Below are 11,866 nucleotides of genomic sequence, written 5' to 3'. Positions count from 1 at the left end.
CTCCACGGAGAAAACATATTTTGTCTCATAAATCCAATTTTCCTTGCCTGAAATATCTTAGTTTAGATACAAAGACTGTATGATACCTGACATATGGTTGGTTTAGGGATTTTTGTTTTCCACAGTGATTTGATCAGACTTGCATACAATCACTTCACCACCATCCACTGTAAATTTAGTTAATATTTAACCAAAATCTAAAGAAGTTTATATAAACAAATTAGATGGGCTATGAATATGAACTTGGAAACAGATGCATAGATTCCTTCTGAAGTTTTCTCTTTTAGGGTTCCTTCAGTTGATTCTCTCTCTCCTGGGGAAATCAGCTTGACTTTCTAATTCAATGTGAAATTCCTCTATGGTTTGTCTTGCCTGTATGAATGTCAGGGAGTGCAAAAGTGTCAGACTGGCCCTTGCAAAGTGTTCATCAAGACCCAATGAGTTATCTTGGTCAGTTTGATTTTTCTGACTTCTTTTAGATATATTCATTCCTTCATTTCCCAAGGTTTAACACTTCATAAAGCAAGCAGAATTTGACGTGTCTTAAACCTTCGATTTATCTAATGCATCTAAAATAATCCTTTGTTGGGTGAAGATGATCAGTGTGCTTTCCTTTTAACTGCAAAATAATATTGGCAGCAGGCGCAGTTGGTAAGATTTATTTTTTGTGAATAATAGCCTTTAAAATTGTGAAAGTAATGCATAATTAAGGTGTTCAAACTATAGAAAGCATTAAGGTTAAAAAAAAATGAGGGGCTGCCCATGAGCATTGGAGGCTTGAGCATCATTTCATCCATGTACTAGCTACCAGTAAAGGCTTGGATAACGTTTATAAAGAGTTTGCTCATGGTTTTCTCCGTTACGTTTATGTAATAAAATATCTAAGTGATTGTTCCTAATTAGCATTTATGGATCTACTCCATTCTCTTTAAAACCTACATAGTAGTATGTAGTGGGAAAGTAAAAGTGTCACTCCCTCAGTCGTGTCCAACTCTTTGAACTCTGCAGTCGTTAGGTATTTGGCATTTAGGTGTTTATTTCTATATAGGTATCGTTGTGTGTATATCTGTGTGCTGGGTCGTGTTTGACTCTTTGCAACCCCATGGGTTGTAGCCCACCAGATTCCTCCACCCACAGAATTTTCCAGGCTTGAATATTGCAGTGGGTTGCCATTCCCTTCCCCAGGCGATCTTCCCTACCCAGAGATCGAACTCATGTCTCCTGCATTGGGAGACATGAGTCATTCCCACTTGGGAAGCCCGTTATGTAGTATATATGTTCCCTAATTTAATAATAACCCTATTAATGGGCACCTGCTGCTGTTATAGAAAATCCTACTCTGAACAGGCTTGTGTATATGTTTTTGCACACATTTATCTGCAGGATACATTCTTAGAAGTTGACTTTGCTGGTCAAATGATAAATGTATTTTAAATTCTGACTGATCCTGCCAAATTGTCTTCCAAAGGAGTTGTACCAATTTGCGTCCTCACCAGCAATGAAAAAGATGCCTCTTCTCTTAATCCCTTCTAATAGAGCATTTGATAATTCTTTTTTTTGAATCTTCACCAAACCGCTCACTGTAAAATGGTATCTTATAGTTTAGTCTGCATTTCAAAAATGGTATTTCACTGTGGTTTGATTTGCACTTTCTTTTTTTTTAAATTACATGTATGTATTTTTTGGCTGTGCTGACTCTCCATTGCTACTCAGACTTTTCTCTAGTTGTGGGGAGCGGGGCCTCCTCTCCAGTTGCCATGTGCGGGCTTCTGGTTGCAGTGACTTCTCCTGTTGCAAAGCACAGGCTTTAGGATGCGAGCTTCACTTGTGTGGCACGTGGGCTCAGCAGTTGCAGCTCGCAGGTTCTAGAGCGCAGACTCAATACTTGTGGCGTGTGGACTTTGTTGCTCCATGGCCTGTGGGATCTTGGACCAGGGATCCAACTTGCATCTCCTGCATTGGCAGGCAGATTCTTTACCACCGAGCCACCAGGGAAGCCTGATTTGCATTTTCGTAATAGTATCTTTTGCAGTGAACCATGTACTTAACATCTTTTGTTCATTTTTCCAATGGTGTTCTTTTTCTTTTGCTTATTTGTGAGAGCTGTTTACTCATTAAGAAAACTAATGCTTTGTTACAATTGTTGCAAAAATATTTACCCAGTTTTTTGTTTAACCTTTAAACTCACTTATGGTATATTTATGATATAAAATGTTTAGTTTTACAAGTTGAAATTTTTGTATCATCTATGCTTACTTAGTTTTATATCTTGCTTTGAAAACATCCTCATCATTACAATTGTAAAAACATAGTTCTCTGTTTTCGATTTTTAATGTTTAATTCTTTGATCCATCTGGAAATGTTTTAGATATAAGGATTGAGGTAGGAATCCACTTTAATATTATTCATATCTTAAACCTCTATAAGAGTCATTCACTATTTATCTTTTATTAAAGTCCTTGTGTATTTCAGTTTATTTCTTGAACTTGTTCTGTTTCATTTTTCTTCTTGACAGAATCAGATTATCTTGCTTACTGTAGCTCTTTAATAAGTCTAATGAAAGCACACTCTCTAATTTTTTTCTCCCTTTTAGTATTTCCCAGCTATTATTTCATGCTTGTTTAATCATAATATTTTAGAATCAATTTGGGTAGTCATTAGAATTAAAATCTTGATTTATTCTGGAGATTATATTAAATTTATAGATCAATTTAGGAGAAATTGATACTTTCTAAAATATCAAGACTTCTTACCATTCCCCAATAGAATATATCTTTCTATTTGTTAAATTATTTGTTGAAGGTCCTCAAAGTCATTTTAAAATTTTCTTCACATGAATCTGGTACATTTCTTATTCAGTTTATTCCTATGTAGTTCATGGTTCTAGATCATATTATAATGGAAATCTCATCTTCAAATTTATGTTCTATGTGAGGTTTGTATATAAAAAAGTTATTGATTATTGTATAATTTCAGATTATTTATAATAGTTTCTTTAGTTTTTTGTGTGCTTTTCCTGGCTATTCAGGACACAATCATCTATAAGTAAATGATCAATTTGGCTCTTCCGTTCTGATTTCTCCACCTGTCATTTCTCTCCTTTGAGTACAATGATACCCTTCTCCATAAAAGAAGGTATTAGTGATGTATTGATGATACCTTTTGCCATTTAGAAATTTTAAATCTTTGCATAGGAAAATCTGTCATTCTTTTCTTTCATAGCTTCGGGGGTTTCTAACTTGCCTTGGAAGGTATTTCCCACTCCCCAAATGCTAAAGATACATTCCATATTTTCTTCTAATATTTTAGAGTTTTCACTTTTACACTTAGATCTTTAGTCCATCTGGAATTTATTTCTATATATTGCATGAGATAAAAAATTAACTTTATTTTTTCCAGATGGTTTGCAGGATTTCCCAACATCATTTATAAAATTGGTCAATCTTTCCTCACTAGTTTGAAATGCCACTTTCATCACATTCTAAATAAGTCAGTTTTCTTTTTAAGCCAGAGCTTAAAAACTAAATGAAATGAATTACAGTAGAGAACAAAGATAGGAAATGGAGGCAAAAAAACAGACATTGATAGAGTTCTACACAAACTATTTAATGTATATAATACAATACAAATGTCATTCATAGCAAAATAGTAAAAATATAAATAATTCAGAGCAAACATTCTTATAAAATATTCTAGTAAGAAAGATTCAGAGGATGGACACCCATGAAATATAAGTGTGCAGGAGTTATTTAAACATTGTTTACAGTTACTCCCATCATGTGGATTGTTATTTAAAGCCTCAAAACTATAAACATCCTCAAGCTGCCTAGTTTAACTCCAAATCAGATATTACTGAGAGAGGATCAGAATGTACATTAAGTAAAAAAAGCCTAAAATTAGGGGGGGAAAAGTAATGGTCTCTTCTGTTTTAATATTTCTAGATGGTTTGGCTTTTCATTGACATATCTAAGGCTCTAGATGTATGTCAGTGTGTATGTCGTACATATATGTAGAGTGAAGGTGGAACAGTGGTTCTGTGCAATCCTTTTTCTCTTTTAACAGAAGAGTTAATTAAGAGTCATCGAGATCAACTGCCGAAGATAACAAGAGTCAGTGTGAACTCTGAATTCTTGGTGGAAATACCAAAATATGTGCACTAAAATGCATGCCTTCCCAAGGCTTTGAAAGATCTGTGAAATAACAAGTTGACAATTACTATTATGATCCTGAATCCTGATAGTTCTCAGCTACATCCTTTTAGTCTTCAAAAGCCTGAAGTGCTCCTACCCTTCACTTTGTTAGTGGAACTACAACAGAGCTAACTGATGCATTTGTGAAACTGTCTTCACTTTGGAAGATTAGAAAGAATATTATTGGCCAAGAAAAATTTCCATTTCCTCATGTTATCTGTTCCAGTTTAGATCAAAATTAACAGAGTAGTCAGAAGAGAAAGACAGTTCACTAATCTTGCAGTGGCAAGTCATGTCCTCTAGGAAGTAAAGAAAGGCCAGAAGATGATTGTTAGGTGTGTTTCTACACAGCGCCACTCTGTTTTCTCACAAATGAAATGGCAGGATTTTAGGAAGGACATTCAGTTGAGTTCATCAGCAATTAAATAGCAGCAACAGTAGTAATAACAGCAGCACCAACAACCACAAATAAGCCACTTTGTTCAGTGGCGAGGATATGGATGTTCTGTGTCTGTGAGGGGTTGGTAGAGAGATATGGCCTGTTTTGCGTTGTATGAATGGTATAAGTCAGTTATGCTGCACAGATAAAGCAGAAGCCAGTCCCAGAATGTCAGCCTCTGGGAAGTAACTGCTATTCAGGGCACTTTACAGCAAATACTATAAATGTTTTAATAGTTTAAAAAACATCCATAATACTATAAATGGATGTTTTCAAACATTACAATATTTAGCAAACTACAATAAAAACATGCAATTAACTAAGTCAAGTTTTAAGTTTTCAACAAGGGTCCTAAGCATAGAACCTGAACTTAGGTTTTATTTTTCAATAAACTAAATGAATATAGATTTTCTTGACTATGGAAAACGGTCCGAGAGAGTGGCCATTCTGGCAGTCAGGTTAACAGATGTTTCCCTTAATAGTCTTTCCTGGAAACTCTTGCAGAGCATGTGTCTCTTTTGCCACCGCTACTTGTTGAGACAGCTTCCCAGGCGGCGCTAGTGGTAAAGAACCTGCCTGCCAATGCAGGAGACAGGAGATATGGATTCAATCTCTGGGTCAGGAAGATCCCCTCGAGAAGGAAATGGCAACCCACTCCAGTATCCTTGCCTGGAGAATCCCACAGACAGAGGAGCCTGGCGGGCTACAGTCCATAGGGTCGCATGAAGTCAGATATGACTGAAGTAACTTAGCATGCACGTACTTGCTAAGATTGTCTTGGTTGCTCTCTGCCTTCCTGGCAGTGGAGTAAAGCTAGACTCTGGACTTTCTTTTTCCCAGGCCTTTGGAGGACTGCTAATTACAAAATACTTAAGTACTAGAAACTCATTCACTGAGCCAAGCCAAGTCTCAGAGTCAAAAGCATTTTAAAAATATCTGCACAACAGCCATACTTCTTCATACTTCATCTATTTTTAGAGGCCCAATATTTGTTTTGCTGGAAAAGAAAAATTAAAACATAAAAAGCATGCCCATGAGCAAATCTGCAATAATAAGCGGCACATACATGTTGTAGAGGAAAACATTCAACATAAGACAGTCAACCTAAAAACAGATTCAGCTGAGTATCTTTATAAATAGAAGTTATTATTTTGTGTTCAATTGCTAAATGTTTTAAATAACATGCCCTTAAAAGTTATCAAGTTCTTTATATAAATACAATTTCCTGATGTTAACTTTTCATAAAATTATTATGGAAAATTATAAATGTAGTCTATTATTTTCATGTGTAATTTTGCAATCATCATATTGTTAAAATTAGAAACATGAGGAAGAAAAGAAACAGAAACATTATCAAGCACCAAAGAAACTATTAACTGAAAAATATTAATTTTTCTGTATAAAAACGGTTTGTCTATGCAACTATTAAATAGTTTGAACAGATATCATGTCACACAGATTTATAGATAAAATTTGTCCCAATTGGGTGTCTCTAGGTCATATCCAATTTAAGTTCACACCCTGCCTTATCTTTAATGTCCCTTTCAATTCCTGAGCATAATAACAAGGTGGAATTATGCTTTGAACCCTAAAGGAACAGTTTTGGAGTTGTTTGCCTTGTATAATTACTGCTATAAAGCCAGGTAAGTTTTCACACTGTATCTTTAAAAGCAAAAATCATTTTAAAAGGTTCTGAATTGCCTCCAACTGGAACGTACAGAGGCATATGAAAGGAAAATACAGCTTTTTCAGTACTGGGGAAATGCAGTCCTAATGCAGGGAAGAAAAGCAAATTTCCTGATTTCCACAATGCTGTGGCATTTTCTGACCCCCGTCACTCATCAAGGGCTGTCGGTGGTGAGAAGGGCTAATGCAAGCCTCCATCACCACCATCTTCCCGAGACCAAAGGCTGGCTCCAGCTGTGGCAGTTCAGAGGCGCTCCCAGGACTGCAGGCGGACACCAGCGATTGTGGTAACACTTAAAGGGCCTGAAATACCTTTATTCACTGTTTCAGTGCTTTCTTGCATCAACCCACATAATTCGACTTGGCAATATAGAAAATGGTAAAGTGGAGTTAAGGAAAATCCTGACGAAGACTGCAAATCATGTTCAGAGTGGAAACTGTGACTGTCAGCATTACCAGTATTTCCTGCCCCACAACCAGTAGATCTGTAACCAAAATGGCTTGCTGTGAATTTTGCAGCACCCAAGCCAAAGCAATAACATTTCCAGAAAAGCATATGCACCATGACAGAAGACCGCAGCAGCCCAGAAAAATGATTTTCCTGGGAAGGTCCATGCAGTGATGAATAGGGCTCTTGATGCTATGGCAGCTGGGCAGAGATTTTCACTGTTTCCAGCCCACAGTGAGGTAATTTTAAAGGCACTTTTCCCTTCATTTGTTCTACATTCACTGAATGTACATTTTTTGATGTCAGAGGCACACTGCAGAAAAGATCAGATAAGATAGTCTGACAATAGAGCCAAAGTTCAAAGATGCTCTATTTTCAGGTAACAGCCGCGACAGCTTGTCTGCATTAAATCTCTCGAGGGCATGTCACTCTAACCCTGTCCACAGCTTTTCAAACAGTTCAAAACAAACAAATCACTTAGTCACTGAACAACTCGAACATCTGATACCATCACACAGAAGTTGTAGCGATAGCCACTAATCAAAGTTCTTTTCATTCCGTTCAAAAAAGAAAATTTTTCAGCTTTGGTTTAAGATCACTTTTTATGTTGTTCTTTTGAAAATTATTATATGCCAAAGCCAAAAAAAGAAGATTCTGTCTGAAAGACGAACCAGAAAGTCAAGCTGTCTAGCTGCACGCTGCTGTCAGCGACTAACTATGGTGTGGGGTGGGAGTCATCGGAGGTGACCGGCGAGGCCTGTAAAGGAATAGCCAAGGCCTCCATGGAACTGCCTGGCCAGGCCTCAGGTGAGACCCCACGCTCAGCAGGTACATCCGGGCATCTGTGCTCTCCTTTCCAGCGTTCCCGCTGACTTCGCAAGGAAGCGCGTACATCCAAGGCCAACACCACCAGGCGGTAGAACTGTAACACCACCACCAGGAAATTCTTGGCAGCAAAGAACACTAGCATCTGGTTGATCACTTCGAAATAGGTCATGAGTATGAGCCGCACAACAAGGAAGGGACCATCTTGTATGAAGATACTGATTCCAATGTTCCATAGGTCGGCACTGTATTGGCAGAAGAACCGGCTGGAGAACCCCCTCGTTGTCATGGACACGGGGCACACGACATTCTGTACTGAAAACACAAGACAGGCCAATTAACGCAGGTCTCTGAAATGCATAAAAGAATGGAGGGGGTAAAAGCCATCAAACACTGGGGCTACACTAGTTCACGATTGGGAGTGAGCCTGTAATTTCATTCTGCGGGGCAGGGGCATAGAAACAGCTGAAACCACCCTGCCATTGGACATCCTTCATCACTTTATATTCAAAATGCATCATCTGTTTTAAGTCCAATCAAACACATGAAAGAAAACCAGCCTCTACTTTCTATCCATGTAAAAAAAATTCAGCTCACCTTCAAGTCCTCACACTGAGGAAAGCACCATTAACTAGCTAGATAAAGAACAGAAGAAACTGCCCTGTCTTTGAAGTCTGCAGCATAGGGAGGCAGCAGGGCGGCAGGGTACTCTGGGCCTCAAGTCAGGGAGTCTGGCTGCTGCTTCTGGCTTCCTTACTTTCTAACAGCAAGATGCTGGCCACGTTACTTAGGCTGCCTGGGCCTCAGTTTCTTCCTTTGAAAACTGCAGAACAATGATACCTTTGAGGAGAGGGGCCTCTGTTCCCTGACTCTTTTTGTTTCCATTAGACTAACACCCTGGCAACTCTCCTTTCTCCCTGTCCGTCTTTCCCTTAAGATAATGTATGACTTACCTGGCTGCTAAATTTGGAAGATAAATCGGAGTATACATGGCCAAGATCCTTCTGCATCCTTTCTTTGGTACCTACCTATTTACTGGCTGACTCACTCAGGCCTCTATGTAAATTGTGTTGTGAAAACTCAAAGTGCTTCTTCAAATTCAAACTTAAGTCATGTTAAACATATTTCTCTAATGGTAGTGGGAAAAAAGCCCAAATAACTGCCATTGTTATTATATTTTGTCTAATTCCTTATGGTTTTGTTTCACAGTTTACAAGAAAGACTGGATATAATTACTGATTTTCCAGTTGAACAAAAGGAGGTCCAATCAACAATGGAACCTTATTTGTTTTAATTTTTAAAATGTAAATTTAATTCAGGGTCAAGGGCAGAAAATAGTCCTTTTATAATAATACAGCCTTCCACGTGGAGTTTTCAAACAAAGAATGCCTTCGTCTATTGGAGCCTGCAAATACTATGAAGCCGCTTTGATATGGGTGCACATAATGTACTGTTTGTTGGAAAATACAATCGTGATTTAGTCAGAAGTAACATTTGGTCTTTGTTTTTCAAACAGCTGCATAACATTACCACCCATGAAAGTTTACAAAATTTCTTTCTTAAATAAAAATTTTCCAAGTGAGGCTATAAACCACAAGATATGGGAGGGTAAGGATGAGCAGAGGGAATGACAAAAGAAAAACCAAGATAAGATCAATAATAGCCTTTCCTAAGATGTTAGGGTCAGGAAATGTCTCCCAGAGGATCTCCTAAGGGTATCTTTCAACATCTAAATTGATGATGCCTAATATTCTGGCAGAGGACACCAGCTGATCTATGGGGATAGAGCACGTGTGTGTGTGTGTGTGTGTGTGTGTGTGTGTGTACTTATTTGTACACATTTGTTTGCAGTTATTAACTCGTAATTAGGTTCTGAGCATTTCCAAAAAGCCACAGCCATGCTTTCCATCTATTCTGTTGACAATTTTGTTTTGCAAAAGTGGATGCTAAAGTCTAAAATGGCCTCTGAAACTTCTGTGCTTATCGGAGTGGACCGGAAAAGGATGCAGAAAAATTAAATATCTTTGTACAAAGATTCATTCTACCCCTGAGGTCATCAGGTAGGGTTCCATAAGAGAGGAATCAGACTTGAGGAAAATATAACTATTCAATCCAAGAACTTATTCAGAGTGAAATGGTATCCAGGAGAATTGCCACATCAAAATTCTAGGGCTCCTAGAATTTATAGGCTCACTCCAGGTCAATGCAGTACAATAAAACCATCTGTATTAATAAAAAAAATATACATTCTATATCTGTGCTGACAACACAGCCATGTATGACCACTGAGCAGGCTAGTGTGACTGAGGAACTGAACTTTTAATTTGACTTTATTTTAATAACTTTAAATAGCCACATGCGGCCAGTGGGTACTGTACTGGATAACATAGCACTAGATCATCAGTATGAAATGCCTGAGAAACAGTTTACTTCTGGCAAAGTCTTAGGAGGTTTATGTTTTTATTAAAATAAGCCCAGTGGGAGTATAAGACCCTCTACTGAAGAAAAAAATCCAGTTTTCCATGTGGCCCTGAAACTGCTCTTATTCCTTTCGAAGTTCTAATACAAAGGTCTGACAAAAGAATGAAAAAGTGAAAGTGAAAGTGAAGTCGCATCTGACTCTTTGCGACCTCATGGACTACAGTCCACCAGGCTCCTCTGTCCATGGGATTTTCCAGGCAAGAGTACTGGAGTGGGTTGCCATTTCTTTCTCCAGGGAATCTTCCCGACCCAGGGATCCAACCCAGGTCTCCTGCATTGCAGGTGGACGCTTTAACCTCTGAGCTACCAGGGAAGCCCCCAAAATATCAAGAGATAGCATGTATATGCCAGTAACTATGCTAATAAGCACAATCGTTACAAACTACTTCTTATTTTTGTCACCACAAGAACACTCAACCCTCACTACAACAATTATCAACCCTATTTCATGGATGAAAAACTGAGGCTCCTAACTAATTTGCAGAAGTGAGGGAACCACTGTATGAAATGGACATAAGATTGTGCTCTTATCCTGTCAACTATCTCAGGTTCACCAGGTACTTGAAAGGAACCTTCTTGTGGCTCTCCCGAGTTTCAACCCACTTTTCTTCTAAACTGACCTGGAACTAACACTGAGATATCAAAGTGATAAAAAAAAAAAAGATAGTCCTCTCAAATGACTCCTTAGCTTCATTACAGTTTCATAATCAAGAGTTGTTATTTCCTGTTTCTCTGAGCAAACATCAGATACTTACCTGCCAGGTCAAGTGGAAATTGTAGCATGCTCCAGGTCCATATAACAAGGATGGAATAAACCAGGGCAGGGCTATTCCTGGAATGTAGAAAAGATTTTAAATTAGCGATGAAAAATATGATCACATGCAGAAAAATAGTTCCTCTTTTTTCTCCTTTTTGACTATACCCTAATAAACGAGAGTTGTCAAAATATCACCAAGATATTTGTGAAAAATCCATGCATGATTAAAATGAAATAATGAAAAAGAAGTTTTAAAAAATATGAAACTTAAAATCCAACTTCCACATGTAGCAACATCTATGTGAATCATGGCAAGACCTGTTGGTCCTATATTGCTGTATTTCATTTTACAAAATTACAGAAGCATTATAGGACAAAAGTTAGATATTAACCTGAAAATTCGGAGGGGTTATTTCAAGAAATTTCAAGGACAGAAAGTGAAAATTGTCCCAAGTTCCCAAGACTCTGACTTAAAAATCCCTCTCAAAAGGGCTGGATAAGGCTCAACAACTAAGAGCTTAGCATGTAAAAGAAACTCCATCCTCAGCTGGAGAAAAAGTGGGAAGATAAATCCAATAATCAAAGATTTACAGTGGACACTAGGAGGTAAACTATTTCATTCACAATTGAAGCTGTTTCAGTTGTGAATCAAGGAATAAGATTGTTTTATTCACCACTGGATTCCCAGTGCCTACAACAGTGCTTGGGAAATAACAGTCACTCAGAAATATTTATGGAAGGAATTGTTGCATGTACAAAAGGATCCATACCTGGAAAACGTACAGATGTCATAGACGGAGGAGAATGGTCTCAAAGACTAAAGTCAGAAAGAATAGAGGTTACAAAAATATAAAGGATATGAAAGAAGAATCAAAGTCACTCTTTTACAGCAAAAACCCAAAGGAAGTTATCAATTTGAGGTTAGTGGTGTAATAACAGATTTTGTTGCCAACTTCTCTGTCAAGAGGGATTTCCAGAATGGAAAGGGATAGAAAAACATCAGGGAAGAGTAATTGAAACCAAATTCAATGAGGTGATTG

The 11,866-nt window shown here is 37.8% G+C and overlaps 1 protein-coding gene across 2 annotated transcripts in view; it reads right to left on the bottom strand.

Annotated features, from left to right (window-relative positions):
* Positions 1–3,591: 3,591 nt before the first annotated feature.
* The window catches only part of TMEM26 (transmembrane protein 26), a 63,978-nt gene continuing 55,703 nt past the window's right edge, over positions 3,592–11,866 (bottom strand). For both annotated transcript variants that reach the window (XM_070364574.1, XM_005897803.2), the window contains 2 exons: positions 10,825–10,901; positions 3,592–7,903 (listed from right to left, as the gene is read on the bottom strand). In XM_070364574.1, the coding sequence (XP_070220675.1) occupies positions 7,479–7,903; positions 10,825–10,901 (502 nt within the window). In that variant the 3' untranslated portion in view covers positions 3,592–7,478. The remainder of the gene's footprint in view (positions 7,904–10,824; positions 10,902–11,866) is intronic.

This window comes from Bos mutus, chromosome 28 (genome assembly GCF_027580195.1).
Source record: "Bos mutus isolate GX-2022 chromosome 28, NWIPB_WYAK_1.1, whole genome shotgun sequence".
NCBI classification, from domain to species: domain Eukaryota; kingdom Metazoa; phylum Chordata; class Mammalia; order Artiodactyla; family Bovidae; genus Bos; species Bos mutus.
Note: the sequence above shows the minus strand (reverse complement) of the source record. Positions and strands in the feature narration are given on the sequence as shown.